We start from the raw sequence: 18,087 nt of genomic DNA on the forward strand, positions 1-18,087 counted from the left end.
ACTAATCGCTCGATTCATTTCCATCTCATTTAAAAAAAATGAACAATGTATTTTGATTCTTCACTTTGCGTTGATGATGTATTTTTATTTTATATCCCCACCAGTAAGAAGAATAAAAAATGAATATGATTTTGACTTAAATAAAGCATAAACATTAGCATTGCAATTTTAGCAATAAATCATCCATCAAATAAATCTGCTATTTTTAAAAAATATCTCAAAAAATATCTACGTTAGTTTTGAGATTTTGAAACTTTTCTGATATAAACGACTTTTTAAAGAAGATAGGAATAAAAATAGAATGGGAATGAATGCCATCATTGAAAGCTAGAGTAGTTTGCTCTTAATCTCAAAGAGAGAAACACGTGCGTTATGTTGAAAAAATGAAAAATATTACCCTAGTAACATTAATATTTTTATTTATTTATTATTTATAATGTATATAATTATTTCTTTATTCTTTTATTTTTATTATATATTCTTATTCTTATTATATTTATATATATAAATATATATAAAGTATAAATAACAAATAAGAAGAAAAATTCTAAAAATCTCAAAAGGCAACGTGAATGTATTTTGAGAATATTTGTTAAAAATAATAAAATTTATTTGATTAAAAAATATTTTATACTTATTTGTACGCCAATGTTTATACTTTGAGTAAAACTAATCACTCAGTTCCATCACCATTTAAAAAAATGAACAAATGTATTTTTATTCCTTCTAGATTGATGATTGTGTTTATATTCCAGCAGAAGGAATATAAAATGAACATGTTTTTAACTTAAATAAGTATAAGCTGATGTATTACAATTCGTGTAAACAAATCATCAAAATAAAATCTACTATTTAAAATATCTCATTAGTTTCAGAATTTTAATCTTATAACATTTAAGAATAAAAATAGAATAGAGATGAATACATCATGAAAAGCTAAATAATTTATATTAATCTCAGAGAAAACTAAACAGATTATAATTGAAAAAAAAATGAAAAACACCCCAAAAAATCTAACACGTGGAATTTTTATTTATTTATTGTTTATAATTATTTTTATAGTACTGTAATACTTTTATTTTATTATATATATTCTTATTCTTATTATTATATTTATATAAATAAATATAAATAAATAAATATATAAATTATAAATAATAGAATAAGAAGAAAAGAATTCTAAAAATCTCCAAAAAACTAGCATTAGATATATTTTTGAAATATTTGTTAAAAATAATAAAATTTTATTCGATTAAGAAATATTTTATCTTTTTCTTTTATCTTTTGTCAATGTTTATACTTTTAGGTAAGATAATCACTTTCGATTCTAAGTACATTCCATCACCATTAAAAAAATGAACAGAAATGTATTTTGATCCTTCCTTACATTGATGATTATTTTTGTTTATATCACAAGCTGAAGAGGAACATAAAATGAACATGTTTTGACTTAAATAAGTATAAACGTGTTTATTACAATTGCAGCGATAACAAATCCATCAAATAAAAATCACTGACCCACAAAAGATATCTGGAATTGGTTTTTGAGATTTTTGGAAATAACTTTCTGACATAAACGACATTTAGAATAGGAAGACAAAAACAGAATGGGAAATGAACACCATCATTAACTGATAATTACTGTAATGCTCAGAAAGAAACACGTACGATATGTTGAAAAAAATGAAAAAAAATCTAACGTGAAAATTTTTGTTATTTATTATTTATAGTATTTTTCTATAATTATTTCTTTATTCTTTTATTTTATTATGCTATTCTTATTCTTGTTATTGCTGTTGTATAACATAAATATATAAGTATAAATAACTAAGAATAAGAAAGAAAAGAATTCTAAAAAATCTCAAACTCAGTAGATATATTTTTGAAATATTTGTTAAAATAATAATTTTATTTGATTAAAATATTTTATACTTATTTTGGCTGCGCCAATGTTTATACTTTTAGGTAAAACTAATCTCGATTCTAAATCCATCACCGACTAAAAAATGAACAAATATTTTTATTCCTTCCTTGCGTTGATAATTAACATTTACATATCCCAATGAAGGAATATAAAATGAATATGTTTTGACAAATAAATATAAACATTAACATTACAATTTGCAGCAAAACAATAAATCCATCAAATAAATCTACTATTTTAAAAAATATCGTTAGTTTTGAGATTTTTGAAATACGCTTTTCACAATGTAAACGACATTTTAAAGAAGATAGGAATAAAAATGAAATGAATGAATGCCATCGTTAATACTCTTAATCTCAGAGGAAGAAAAGCTACATGCGATATAATTGAAAAAATGAAAATATTAAAATCTAACATTGAAAATTTTTATTTATTTATTATTTAATAATTATTTCTATAGTATTTCTTTATTCTTTATTTTATTATATTCTTATTCTTATTATTATATTTATATATATATAAATATATATAAAGTATAAATAATAAATAAGAAAAAAAGAATTCAAAAATCTCAAAAAACTAACGTAGATATATTTTTGAAATATTTGTTAAAAAATAATAAAATTTTTATTTGATTAAAAATATTTTATACTTATTTTGTACACTTAATGTTTATACTTTTAGGTAAACTAATCTTTCGATTCTAGAATTTTCCATCACCATTTTAAAAAAATGGAACAAATGTATTTTGATTCCTTCCTTACGTTGATGATTATTTTTGTTTTACATATCCCACCAGTAAGGAAGGAATATAAAATGAATATGTTTTGACTTAAATAAAGTATAAACATTATCGTACAATTTACGTGTAAAATAAATCCATCAAATAAAAATCTACTATTTTTAAAAAATCTCTCAAAAAAATATATCGTTAGTTTTGAGATTTTTGAAGCTCTTTTCTGATATAAACGACATTTAAGAAGATAGGAATAAAGCAGAATAGAATGAACACCATCATTGAAAAGCTAAAATGAATTTACTCTTAATCTGAAGAGAAACTCGTACGTTATGTTGAAAAAAATGAAAAATACCCCAAAAAATCTAACCGTAGAAATTTTTTTTATTTATTTATTATTTATAATTATTTTTCTATAATTATTTCTTTATTCTTTTTACTTTTATTATATATTCTTATTCTTATTATTATATTTATATATATATAAATATATATAAAGTATAAATAATAAGAATAAGAAGAAAAAAAAATTCTAAAAATCTCAAAAAACAAACGTAGATATATTTTGAAATATTAAAAATAATAAAATTTTATTTATTAAAATATTTTATACTTATTTTGTACCAATGTTTATACTTGATGAAACTAATCACTCGATTCTAAATTTTCCATCACCATTTTAAAAAAATGAACAAATGTATTTTTTATTCCTTCCTTCGTTGATGATTATTTTTGTTTACATATCCCACCAGTAATGAAGGAATATAAAATGAATATGTTTTGACTTAAATAAAGTATAAACATTAACGTACAATTTCTGCGTAAAATAAATCATCAAATAAAATCATACTATTTTTAAAAAATATCTACGTTAGTTTTTTGAGATTTTTGGAAATAACTTTTCTGATATAAATGACATTTAAAGAAGATAGGAATAAAAATAGAATAGAATGAATACCATCATTGAAAAGCTAAATGAATTTACTCTTAATCTGAAAGAAGCTTACGTACGTTATGTTGAAAAAAAATGAAAAAATATTACCCCAAAAAATTAACGTGAAATTTTTTTATTTATTCAATATTTATAATTATTTTTCTATAATTATTTCTTTATTCTTTTTATTTTATTATATATTGTATTCTTATTATTATATTTATATATATAAATATATATAAAGTATAAATAATAAGAATAAGAAGAAAAAGAATTCTAAAAATCTCAAAAAACTAACGTAGATATATTTTTGAAATATTTGTTAAAAATAATAAAATTTTATTTGATTAAAATATTTTATACTTATTTTGTACGCCAATGTTTATACTTTTAGGTAAAACTAATCACTCGATTCTAAATTTTCCATCACCATTTTAAAAAAATGAACAAATGTATTTTTGATTCATGCCCCGTTGATGATTATTTTTGTTTACATCCCACCAGTAAGGAAGGAATATAAATGAATATGTTTTGACTTAAATAAAGTATAAACATTGTATTTTTAATTTGCGATAATAAAATAAATCCATCAAATAAAAAATCTACTATTACAAAAAATATCTCAAAAAATATCTACGATTGAACCCACAATTTTGAAATAACTTTTCTGATATAAATGACATTTAAAGAAGATAGGAATAAAAACAGGAATAGAATGAACACCATCATTGAAAAGCTAAATGAATTTACTCTTAATCTGAAGAGAAACACGTACGTTATGTTGAAAAAAATAGAAAAATATTACCCAAAAAAAATCTAATCATTAAATTTTTTTATTTATTTAATATTTATAATTAGTTTTCTATAATTATTTCTTTATTCTTTTTATTTTTATTATATATTCTTATTCTTATTATTATATTTATATATATATATATAAATATATATAAAGTATAAATAATAAGAATAAGAAGAAAAAGAATTCTAAAAATCTCAAAAAACTAACGTAGATATATTTTTGAAATATTTGTTAAAAATAATAAAATTTTATTTGATTAAAATATTTTATACTTATTTTGTACGCCAATGTTTTATATACAGGTAAAACTAATCACTCGATTCTAAATTTTCCATCACCATTTTAAAATGAACAAATGTATTTTTATTCCTTCCCTTCACGTTGATGATTATTTTTGTTTTACATATCCCACCAGTAAGGAAGAATATAAAATGAATATGTTTGGCTTAAATAGTATAAACATTAACATTACCCAATTTACGCATAAAATAAATCCATCAAATAAAAATCTACTATTTTGAAAAATATCTACATTTAGTTTTGAGATTTTTGGAAATAACTTTTCTGACATAAACGACATTTAAAGAAGATAGGAATAAAAATAGAATAGAATGAATACCATCATTGAAAAGCTAAATGAATTTACTCTTAATCTCAAGAGAGAAACACGTACGTTATGTTGAAAAAAAAATGAAAAAATATTACCCCAAAAAAAATCTAACCGTAGAAATTTTTTTTCTTTATTTATTTTTCTATAATTATTTCTTTATTCTTTTTATTTTTATTATATATATTCTTATTCTTATTATTATATTTATATATATAAATATATGTAAAGTATAAATAATAAGAATAAGAAGAAAAAGAATTCTAAAAATCCAAAAAACTAACATGATATATTTTGAAATATTTGTTAAAAATAATAAGAACATTTGATTAAAATGTTTTATACTTATTTTGTACGCCAATGTTTATGCTTTTAGGTAAAACTAATCCTTTCGGTTCTAAATTTTCCATCACCATTTTTAAAATGAACAAATGTATTTTTATTCCTTCCTTCGTTGATGATTATTTTTTGTTTTACATATCCCACCAGTAGGAAGGAATGAAATAGACTAATGTTTTGACTTTAATAAAAGTATAAACATTAACATACAATTTACGCATAAAATAAATCCATCAAATAAAAATCTACTATTTTTAAAAAATATCTCAAAAATATCTATATTGAATTTTAATTTAAAATCTTTTCTGATATAAACGACGTTTAAAGAAGATAGGAATAAAAACAGAATAGAATGAATACCATCATTGAAAAGAAGCTAAATGAATTTACTCTTAATCTGAAGAGAGAAACAAATACGTTATGTTGAAAAAATGAAAAAGCCTTTACTAACCGTAGAAATTTTTTTATTTATTCCTTATTTATAATTATTTTCTATAATTATTTTTTTATTCTTTTATTTTTATTATATATTCTTATTCTTATTATTATATTTATATTTATATATATATATAAATAAGTATTATAATAAGAATAAGAAGAAAAAGAATTCTAAAAATCTCAAAAAACTAACGTAGATATATTTTTGAGATATTTGTTAAAAATAATAAAATTTTATTTGATTAAAATATTTTATACTTATTTTGTACGCCAATGTTTATACTTTTAGGTAAAACTAATCACTCGATTCTAAATTTTCCATCACATTTAAAAAAATGAACAAATGTATTTTATTCCTTCCTTACGTTATTAGAGATTATTTTTGTTTTTACATATCCACCAGTAAGGAAGAATATAAAATGAAAATATGTTTTGACTTAAATAAAGTATAAGTATTAACGTACAATTTACGCGTAAAATAAATCTAAATAAAAATCTACTATTTTTGAAAAATATCTAGATTAGTTTTTGAGATTTTTGAAATAACACTATGACATAAACGACATTTAAAGAAGATAGGAATAAAAATAGAATAGAATGAATACCATCATTGAAAAGCTAAAATGAATTTACTCTTAATCTCAAGAGAGAAACACATGCGTTATGTTGAAAAAAATGAAAAAATGTACCCAAAGAAAATCTAACCGTAGAAATTTTTTATTTATTTATTATTTATAATTATTTTCTATAATTATTTCTTTGTTACTATTTTATTATATATTCTTATTCTTATTATTTATATTTATATATATAAATATATATAAAGTATAAATAATAAGAATAAGAAGAAAAAGAATTCTAAAAATCTAAAAAACTAACGTAGATATATTTTTGAGATATTTGTTAAAATAATAAAATATTATTTGATTAAAATATTTTATACTTATTTTTGTACGCCAATGTTTACTTTTAGGTAAAACTAATCATTCGGTTCTAAATTTTCCATAACCATTTAAGAATTAACAAATGTATTTTTTGATTCCTCCCTTCACGTTGATGATTATTTTTGTTTTACATATCCACCAGTAAGAGGAATATAAAATGAAAATATGTTTTGACTTAAATAAGTATAAACATTAACGTACAATTACGCGTAAAATAAATCCATCAAATAAAATCTACTATTTTTAAAATATCGTTAGTTTTGAGGATTTTGGAAATAACTTTTCTGATATAAGCGACATTTAAAGAAGATAGGAATAAAAACAGAATAGAATGAATACCATCATTGCTTCAATGAATTTACTCTTAATCGAAGAGAAACCGCATCACGTTATGTTGAAAAAATGAAAAATATTACCCAAAAAAATCCTTAGTAGAAATTTTTTTATTTATTTATTATTATAATTATTTTTCTATAATTATTTCTTTATTCTTTTTATTTTTTATTATATATATTATATATATTCTTATTCTTATTATTATATTTATATATATAAATATATATAAGTATAAATAAGAATAAACATTACTTGATACAATTTACAGCGTAAAATAAATCCATCAAATAAATCTACTATTTTTTAAAATATCTCAAAAAAAATATCTACGTTAGTTTTTGAGATTTTTGAAATCAATTATACTAACATAGATACAAGAGATTAATATATATATATATATATATATATATATATATATATATATATATATATATATATATATAAATATATATAAAAAAGTGGATGATGATGAACTGAAATTATATTTCTTAGTCTATGAAAATGGCCAAAAAATAAGGACTTAAAAGAATCAGGAAAATTTGATGGACTAATATTTTTTTATAATAAAGTTATCAAATTTATTTAATTTTTATTTTTCACTATTTGGTAATAAAATATCCTTAACACAAACTCATTCATCCATTCTTGTTTTAAAACTTGTTGACATTATTAAATAATTTTTTGTTTTTAAATATAAATATATACATATATATATATATATATATATATATATATATATATATATATATATATATATATATATATATACTATATATATATATATATATATATATATATATATATATATATATATATATATATATATATATATATATACTTATATATATATATGTATATATATATTTATATATATATATATATATATATATATATATATATATATATATATATATATATATATATATATATATATATTTACTTATATAAAGGAAATATTCCTTTTATATATATATACATAAAAACACGATGAAAAGAAAAAATGAAAATAATAATGATGTTAAAAATAATAAAAAAAAAGATTTTCTTATAAGCGACCTTCTGTTCCTATTTTAAAAACTACCGAGATTCTTTTATATTTTCAGTTTTAGAAGTTGATGATTGTACTGGATTTTCGCCATTTTTAACAACGAAAGAACGTTATCGTACACCCGTCATACGTATGTTTGGAGTAAATAGTTTAGGAAATTCAGTATGTTGTCACGTTCATGGTTTTTATCCATATTTTTACGTTAACGTTCCGAAAAAGTTTGATCTTCATCAAGTAAATAATTTTAAAATGACATTAAATGATAAAGTTTCTAATAAATTACGCTGTTTAAATGGATTGAATTGCCATATTTATCACGTCTGTGAAATAAGTATCTAAGCAAATTTATATGGTTATAATTTCTATATGAAAAGACTAATTATTTCAAAATAACTGTATCATTGCAGATAATTCGTGATGTGTATATTTTAATAGAGAAAAGTGTTTTATTTTAAAGATTATGAAAGGTTCAATTTTATGAAGCCAATGTTGACTTTATACTAAGATTTATGATTGATACAAACATAGTTGTTCTTGGATAGAATTACCATGAAGAAAATGGATCGTTAGAAATGAAAAATTAAAAGAAACAAAATGTCAAATTGAAATTGGCCGTTTTACAGAAATAATGTCTTGAGTCACGATCCTCAAGCGCATTAGGCTAGTAACTGTCGGACCCTCTAACTACTCTTTCATTCGACATTGAATGCGCTGGTAAGCGCACCACTGCGCCAGATATTCCAGTCTATTATTCAAATAGTAGCGTTATTATAAACACAGACAAAAAATGATAATGATGATCAATATTCATGTTATTTTTGTCTTGGGCGAATGTTCACCCATTGATAATGCTAAAATATATGCTTTTCAATCCGAGAGAAGGAAATATTTGGAAACTTGGTCTCGTTTGTTCAAAATGTAGTGGATCCCGATGTTATTACTGGATACAATATAAACAATTTTGATTTGACATATTTGGTGGAAAGAGCTAATCATTTAAATTCTAATCAATTTTATCTTAGTCGAATAGTGGGTTTAAAATCAACCGTTACTACAAAGACTTTTGAAAGTAAGCAAATAGGTAAAGCTATTAACAAAGTCATAAATATAAATGTATATTGGATGTATTAAATGTTGATAAAGAGATTATAAATTACGTTCTTAGTTTAAATGCAGTTTCTCAACATTTTTTAAAAGAACAAAGGATGATATTCATCACACAAATATCAGTTTTACATCACAAGAGCGCTCAAAGCGAGGCAGTGGCGTGTATTGTTTTAAAAAATGCGTTTTTACCTTTGAAATTAATAGATGAATTAATGTTGATTTATCAGTTCTGTCGAGAATGGCTCGCGTGACGAGTTCCACTCTTTCTTTTATTCTTCATTAAGTCAACAAATTAAATCATTTCTCAACTTCTTAGAAAAATGTTCAAAATAGTGGTGAGTGGTAATGATGATGATTTTATAGTTCCTTCGATGCGAGGACGAAAAAGGGCAACGATTATCAAGGCTACTGTGATAGATCCAATAAAAGGATTTTATAACGATCCTATTACCACGCTAGATTTCTGCGCTTTATATCCTACAATTATTATGGCTCATAATCTATGCTATTCAACGTTGCTTAATAATAATAAGCATACAGCCTTATCGAGTGATAATTATACTAAAACACCATCAGGTAATTATTTCGTCAAACCTCATATACGTAAAGGCTTACTTCCTCAGATATTGGAAAATTTACTCTTAGCTCGGAAAAAAGCTAAAAATGATTTGAAAAGGGAAACGGATCCGTTAAAAAGAAAGGTATTAGACGGTCGTCAATTAGCTTTAAAAATATCTGCAAATTCCGTTTATGGATTTACGGGTGCCCAAGTTGGTAAATTACCTTGCGTAGAAATTTCGCAAAGCGTTACGGCATTTGGACGAGAAATGATTATGTTTACCAAAAACATGATTGAAGAACAATATCTAAATGCTAAAGTTATTTATGGAGATACGGATTCAGTAATGATAAATTTTGGCGTAAAAACCGTTCAAGAAGCCATAATGTTGGGTCAGGAAGCGGCGGATAACGTTACGAAGCATTTTATTAATCCTATTAAATTAGACTTTGAAAAGGTTTATTGTCCATATTTACTTATCAATAAAAAACGTTACGCGGGTCTGTATTATACTCGACCAGATACTTTTGATAAGTGATTGTAAAGATAAAGCAATTCATTGAATAATTGTCATCTAAAACCAAAAGCTTAATAACAGAAATTTTAAAAATAATTCTCGATGAACGAGATACGAAAAGGCCGTTACTCGTCAAACAAACCATTTCAGATTTGCTTAATGACCGAGATTGAGTTAAGTCAACTGATAATAACTAAAGAATTGACAAAAACTCAAAACGAATATAAAGCAAAACAAGCCCACGCTGAATTGGCCAATAAAATGGCCATTCGAGATTCTGGAACAGCGCCCACACTTGGAGATCGAGTTCCTTACGTTATTATATCAACAACAACATCTAAAAAAAAAATACCTTTATATCAAAAGGCTGAAAACCCCGATTTTGTTTTGAAAAATGGTCTTCAAATAGATTATGAATATTATTTATTAAATCAAATTAAAAATCCTCTATTACGGATATTTGATCCTATCCTTGGAAAGGACGCTGAACAAATTTTATTACGAGGTGATCATATGATTATTATAAAAAACAGGAAAAGAATTAAATGTTTTAAAAATCTGACTACAATGTACAATTATCAAAATTATTAATCAAAATAACAAAAATTTGTATGTATTCAATGTAAGAAAAAATAATAAAAAAATGATATTATTATTCATTGCATAAAGGATTTTTATTATATATATGTATGTTATTATATATATATTTTTTATTTTTCTCTAACAATGGTGAAAATTCATTTTAAACATTTAATATTTTTATTTATTATACAAGATCTTTCAACAATTTTTTTCCTTTGATTTTTCTTTGTACTATTAACTCTTCTTTTCCCTCCAACAAATCAGTTTTTAAAAGTTTATTATTCTCTTTTCTCAAAGCTTTACATTCCTCTAAAAGTTGGGACAAATCATTACATTCATTTAAAAGTTTGGATAATTCTATTCTATTTGCTAGGGTGGGAGGTAACCATACTTTTGGATAAGTATTTACAGCGATCGTTGGTGATGATGTTCGTCCAAAGTCTAAACATTTTGATCCTTGCTTTAAGATGATACCATATTTGTTTTCTCTGTAATATGAATTCAAAATGCATACACATGTATATATATGCATATATATCAAAAATGAAAAATAATAAAAAAAATAATAATAAATAATTATTACTTTTTATATTAATAAAATATTTTTATTTTATTTTTTTCATTACACTAAATAACCTTTTCTAGTAAAAAAAAATAATAATAAATAATTATTACTTTTTATATTAATAAAATATTTTTATTTTATTTTTTTCATTTTTGTTATTCAGTATCAAATTGATAGCTGAAAATACTATTATTATTAATAAAATGTAGCTATTTTATTTATTATTATTACATTAAATATTTTTTATATTTTGTAGATATATATAATGTTAATAAACTTTTGTCAATATATATAATAATTATATCAGTAAATAATAATTATATTAAACGTTTTAGTACATTTGTCGTGTCAAGAATCATAATTTTTTATTTTTAATATGTTTTTTATATGAATAAAATCATCAATAGATGACAAAGACAAAAAAATTATTTTTATTATTTTATATGAATTAATTCTGAATATGGAATATACACAACAATTTTCCCATCAAACAATTCGAGAATACACGGTGTATTAGATATCCTCTGCTGATCATCGTCGTACTTTTTTATAGGATGAATGACTGAAAAATTATAATTTTTTATATCTCTTAAATTCAAGATATCCCTTTCTCGTTGAATATTAAAATAAAAAAACTTTAAATGAGACTAACTTTAAAAATTAATACCCTGTTGATTGGTTATAACAGACATGTCATTATTAGAAGGGCAATGATATGTCATTTTAATTATATATATTTATTACAAAAATATTTTAAATGAAGAAATATATATATTTTCATTTATTCTATATATATATATATATATATATATATATATATATATATATATATATATATATATATATATATATATATATAATATATATATATATATATATATATATATATATATATATATATATATATATATATATATATATATATATATATATATATATATATATATATAATTTATATATATATATATATATATGTTTTTATATAATAAAAATATTATATATATATGTTTTTAATAAAATATATATATATATATATATATATATATATATATATATATATATATATATATATATACGACTTAAAAAATGAACAGTTGTGTAAATTCTTCTACTATATTTCATTTCATTAGTGAACCTACAAGTAGTTTGAAAATTTATAAAACAGGGTTAGAAAAATATAAGCAATACAAAGTAAATTATGATAAAAAGAATCTAGTACTTTCATTGCCCGGGTTAATAAAAGTTTTTTATAAAAATAATAAAGAATTGTATAACGTGTCTTTTATTGATGTATTAAAAGTAATATTACCAGATGAAAATTATAAATTTTTAACATTTGAAAACTTTTTGCGCTTATATTATCAATCATATTTTTCACCTATATTATTTAAAAAAAATAATAAACCATTGAGGTTATATTAAGTCCTTTTCTATTATATATATATATATATATATATATATATATATATATATATATATATATATATATATATATATATATATATATATATATATATATATATATATATATATATATATATATATATATATATATATATATATATATATATATATATATATATATATATATATATATAAATTTCTGACTCACTTAGGATGAACCCAGGTCTCTCAGGTGGAAAGCAGGGCGTTATCACTGGGTACACAAGTCTAAAAGAGAGTTGGAACCTGAGAGCAACTGCGCAGGAATTACCTGGGCAAGCTAACTGCTTGCATACCAGCGGTACTACAACTTTGACTCAGCAATGTTGTCGTTTAACATTTCATTCGAATTATCCTTCTGAGTGAATAAGATAGAAATCATCAACACAATCACGTGTGGAACAGAAATAAATTTCTGACTCACTTGGGGATCGGGCAGGTCTCAGTGGATACGCCCTTGCTTTCACCTGAGAGACCTGGGTTGATGCGAGTGGTATCGAAAACGACCTGTTCCTGTGATATGTTGATGACTATCTTATTCACTCAGAAAGACTGGCGTGATATTGTCTATTTCGTCGTGAAACTCGAGCTTCCAACTGGCTCTCCTAGCCGGTGCTTTTAACGGCGCTCGCCCAGTGCAGTACTCTCAGGTTCAACTGCTGAACTGTAACAGTGAATGCGCCTCCTGGGCCTGAGTTCGACCGAGTGAGTCGAAAATTCTGTCCCTGCGTGATTGTGTGTTGATGATTTCTATCTTATTCACTCAGAAGGGATAATTCGAATGAAATATTTGTCTATTGGGTCATTGCTGAGTCGGGAAGTTGGGGAAAACTCGCTGGTATGCAAGCAGTTAGCTTGCCCAGGTAATTCCTTGGGTGCAGTTGCTCTCAGGTTCCAACTTCTTTTAGACTTGTATGGCCCAGTGGATAACGCCCTTGCTTTCCACCTGAGAGACCTGGGTTCGATCCCGACGTGAGTCAGAAATTTATTTCTGTTCCATACGTGATTGTGTGTTGATGATTTATATATGTATATATATATATATATATATATATATATATATATATATATATATATATATATATATATATATATATATATATATATATATATATATATATATATATATATATATATATATATATATATATATATATATATATAACTTATGTATATATATATATATATATACTATATATATATATATATATATATATATATATATATATATATATATATAAATACAATTATTATTTACTTTAATAAAAAAATGGGGAGTTCATTATTTGATAAATCACTTAAAAAGTTATTTTATTCCAATTTCTCTTTGTAATGATAATAATAATAATAAAATTTAAAAAAATGATAAATTGAATTTTATTGGAGTAGACAGTACACATTTTTTACATCAAACAGCAATAATAAAAAATAATGATTATTTACAATTTAATGCTGAAATATTGAGTGATGCCATTTTGCATTACGTTGCGCAAGTATGTAATTTTTTTCAAGTTGAAGATGGTAGTAATATTACTTTTTGGCCGTTGATGGATACCTCTGGACACAAAACATAAAGTGATAAATTATAGATGATGAAAAAAATATTTACAAATTAATTAATGTAGGCAAATTATTTAAAAACAGTTTTAAACTATTGGAGGAAAAAATGACACGAGATTTAAAACATATAAAATTTAATTTTGTAACAAATCTTGAATCTGATATTCAAGTACGTGGAGAAGGAGAAATTGAACTTTTTAAATTTGCTAGAAATTTATCATCATCTACTAATAATAATGATGATGATGGTAAAAGTGTTATTATTTCTCTTGATTCTGATGTTTTAGCAATGATGACATTTTTTAAAAATTCAGAAATTATTCTCGTTACTCCTAATTTCAAAACAGGCATAGGACTTTTATACAGCAGATAATTTATCCTAATAATAAAATTAAATTATTATCAACTTCTAAATTATGTTATTTTACATTATATATTTTTTGGAAGTGATTACAATTCTGGGTTATTATTAAATTATAATGATGAAACCAAAAATGTGATATATAAAGCTGTTACTGAATCATCAACTAAAATGAATTTTAATGACGTCTTACAAATTGCTAAATCGTAACAATGATACTTTTAATATTAATGATGAAAAAAAATGTTTATTTTTATAGAAGCCCTTTGTGCTATAACTTATTACCTCTCTTTAGGTGAAAATAAAATATTTTAAATTTCCTTCTTATTTAAAAAAATAAATATAATTTACCAATTTTAATTTTTATCCTTCATAAATAATTTGTCCTATACGGTCCTTTTTATTAATATCATATTTATTATTAGATAAATTATTTAATACAATATCACCATTTTTATCTCCGCCAATTACGATAATTGATGATTTTGAAGCTAAGCCAGATCGGCTAGCGTATCAATATTAATCACGAAGAAAAGAGATGAGGAAATTTTATACCTGTAGAAATAGTAATAACATCATTTCCATTTATCGTCATGTTTTGGGTGAAAAACGTCCCAAGCAACAGACCCCTGCGTCATTTTTGGTAATATTCATTACCACGTTGTTATTATCTTTATTATTATTATTTTGTTCATTGTCAATATCATTTATTAAATATTTTAACAATCTAGCTATATATTTATAATATCACCCCTTTAACATTTTTTTCTTTTGTTTTGAAAAATTATACATTATTATTCTATATTGCGAATAATCTCTATCAATAATTCTCCAATGCGATCTACATCTTGATCTTCGTCAGTTTACTTTCTAGTTTGATGTAAAATTATTATTATTATAATTTAAATTAATATTCACGTAAATATTAATCCTTTTCTGAAATTAGTATATTTACATTAATAGGACTAAATATTTCATAATAAAAATTTTCATAATTTTTTTGTGGAGAAATTACCCAGAGAAATTAATTTTTGTATATTCCATTTTTGTATATATATGTATATATATATATATATATATATATATATATATATATATATATATATATATATATATATATATATATATATATATATATATATATATATATATATATATGTATATATATATATATAAATTTTTAGATTAGTTTTATTTTATTTTTTATTTTAGAAAATTTTTTATTAATAAAAACTTTTAATAATGAAAAAAAATTAAATTGTATTTAAATTATTATTAAATTTCATTTTAAAAATTATTGTTTTAGAGGATTGTATATATACTTTTATTATTATCAAATTTTATTTATATATATATAAATGGAAATGCAATAAAATAGTAATGTAATTTTGTTTAGCTTAAAAGGGTTGATAGTTGTCAATCTTGCATTAGTCTAGTTTAAACTGTCGTGGTATAATTACTGTTGTAAAATTTATTTAAAAAATGCCAACCCCAATAGAAAATGATTTATTTTTAACAGACAGCGATGATGATGATGATGATGAGATGAAAGAAGATGATAATTTTAACGAACAAAAAATGGCTGAAGAATTGTTTACTGCCATCAATAATATTAGGATGGATAAAGAAAACGATGAAGGTTCCTGGAATCCAACAGAATTTGATGATTCTTTATTACCACAATCACAAATATCTTCCTCTTCTATTACAACAATACAACAACAACAACAACGACGGTTAGCACAGAAGGAAGACTTGTTACAAATAGCAGAATTGGCAAAAGACGTGTCTGACAACAACAACATTAGTTATCACCAGAAGAGGAAGACCTGTTACAAATAGCAGAATTGGCAAAAAAAGGAGCGATAATACAACAACAACAACGACAGTTATTGGCAGAATTGGCAGAAAAAGGAGCGATAATACAACAACAACTAACAGAATTGGCAAAAAAGGCGATAATACAACAACAATAACAATTATCACCAGAATTACAACTAGTAAAATTGGCAGAAAAGATGAAGATCATTACAACAACAGTTATCGGCAGAAAAAAGCGTGTACAACAACAACAATTATCACCAAAATTACAGCTAACAGAAAGGAGGAAGATCTGTTACAACAACAGTTATCACCAGAATTGGCAGAAGAGAAAAGATCTATTACAACAGTTATCTTAAATTACAACTAGTAGAGAAAGAAGATCTGTTGCGTGATTATCACCAGAAAAAGGAAGATCTGTTATCACCAAATTGGTAGAAAAAGAAGCGATGTACATAACAGCAATTATCGTTACAGCAACCTTATCATCAGAAAAGAGGAAGAGTCAAAAGTTGTAAATGCAAACAAATGTCTGATGAAGTTAGTAATCAGCAATCACAAAACAATTCTCTGAGACAAACTGCAGCATTAATAATGAAGAATCAATAAAATTTACAAAACATTTATACACAAGTATCATCATAGTGAGAAGGAAAGAAATGATGATAGCAGCAGTAATAGTGATAGCAGCAGTAGTAGTGATAGTAGTAGTAGTATTAGTGATAGTAGTGATAGTGATGATGATTCATGTATGATGATGACAAAAAACGTGTTGAAAAAGAAAGAAAAAATTTCAAGGTTTATAGTGCTGATGATGGTGGTAGTGTTGTTGAAAAGAAAATTATCATCAATAGTTTATGATAGTGATGATGACATCGATGTTGATGAAGAAGAGAAAATTATCATCAACGGTTTATGATAATGGTGATGACATCGTGTTAATTGAAAGAAGAAAATTATCATCAACAGTTTATGACATCAGTGTTGTTGAAAAAGAAATTTATCATCAACAGATGATGACGCCGGTGTTGTTGAAAAGAAAAAATTATCATCAACAGTTTATGATAATGGTGATGAGCATTGGTGTTGTTGAAAAAAGAAAAATTATCAGTTTATGATAAAAAGAAGAAAATTATCTTCTACTGATGATAATTTACACTTGTGTAACAACAGTAGTACTCCATTCAGATCAAGTTTGAAAAGAAAGAAAAATCTAGAGATGGTGAAAAGTTTCATAATGAAGAGAAAAATAACAACAGTAGCAGTAATGGTATAAAGTTTAACATTAATATAAAATGATCATGATATTAAAGTGAATGACACTCTACAATCATTGAAAAACAAAATATTTCTTGTTCTTCACCGATAACTTCGGTGTCTAAGTTTATAGAAAATTCCCCAGTATGTCATAAGCATTATAATAAGTATAATTCAGACTATTTATTCTGATGAATCACGATGGTTCAA

General features: G+C 23.1%; 1 protein-coding gene across 1 annotated transcript in view; it reads left to right on the forward strand.

The window, feature by feature from the left end:
• Positions 1 to 17,539, forward strand: part of LOC136850363 (DNA polymerase delta catalytic subunit-like) — a 24,903-nt gene extending 7,364 nt beyond the window's left edge. Inside the window, 5 exon segments of the mRNA XM_067123979.1 lie at positions 9,529 to 10,305; positions 10,359 to 10,443; positions 10,445 to 10,835; positions 16,319 to 16,575; positions 17,255 to 17,539. Coding sequence (XP_066980080.1) covers positions 9,529 to 10,305; positions 10,359 to 10,443; positions 10,445 to 10,835; positions 16,319 to 16,575; positions 17,255 to 17,539 — 1,795 coding nt within the window.
• Positions 17,540 to 18,087: the final 548 nt, after the last annotated feature.

This window comes from Macrobrachium rosenbergii, chromosome 22, assembly GCF_040412425.1.
Source record: "Macrobrachium rosenbergii isolate ZJJX-2024 chromosome 22, ASM4041242v1, whole genome shotgun sequence".
Lineage (NCBI taxonomy): Eukaryota > Metazoa > Arthropoda > Malacostraca > Decapoda > Palaemonidae > Macrobrachium > Macrobrachium rosenbergii.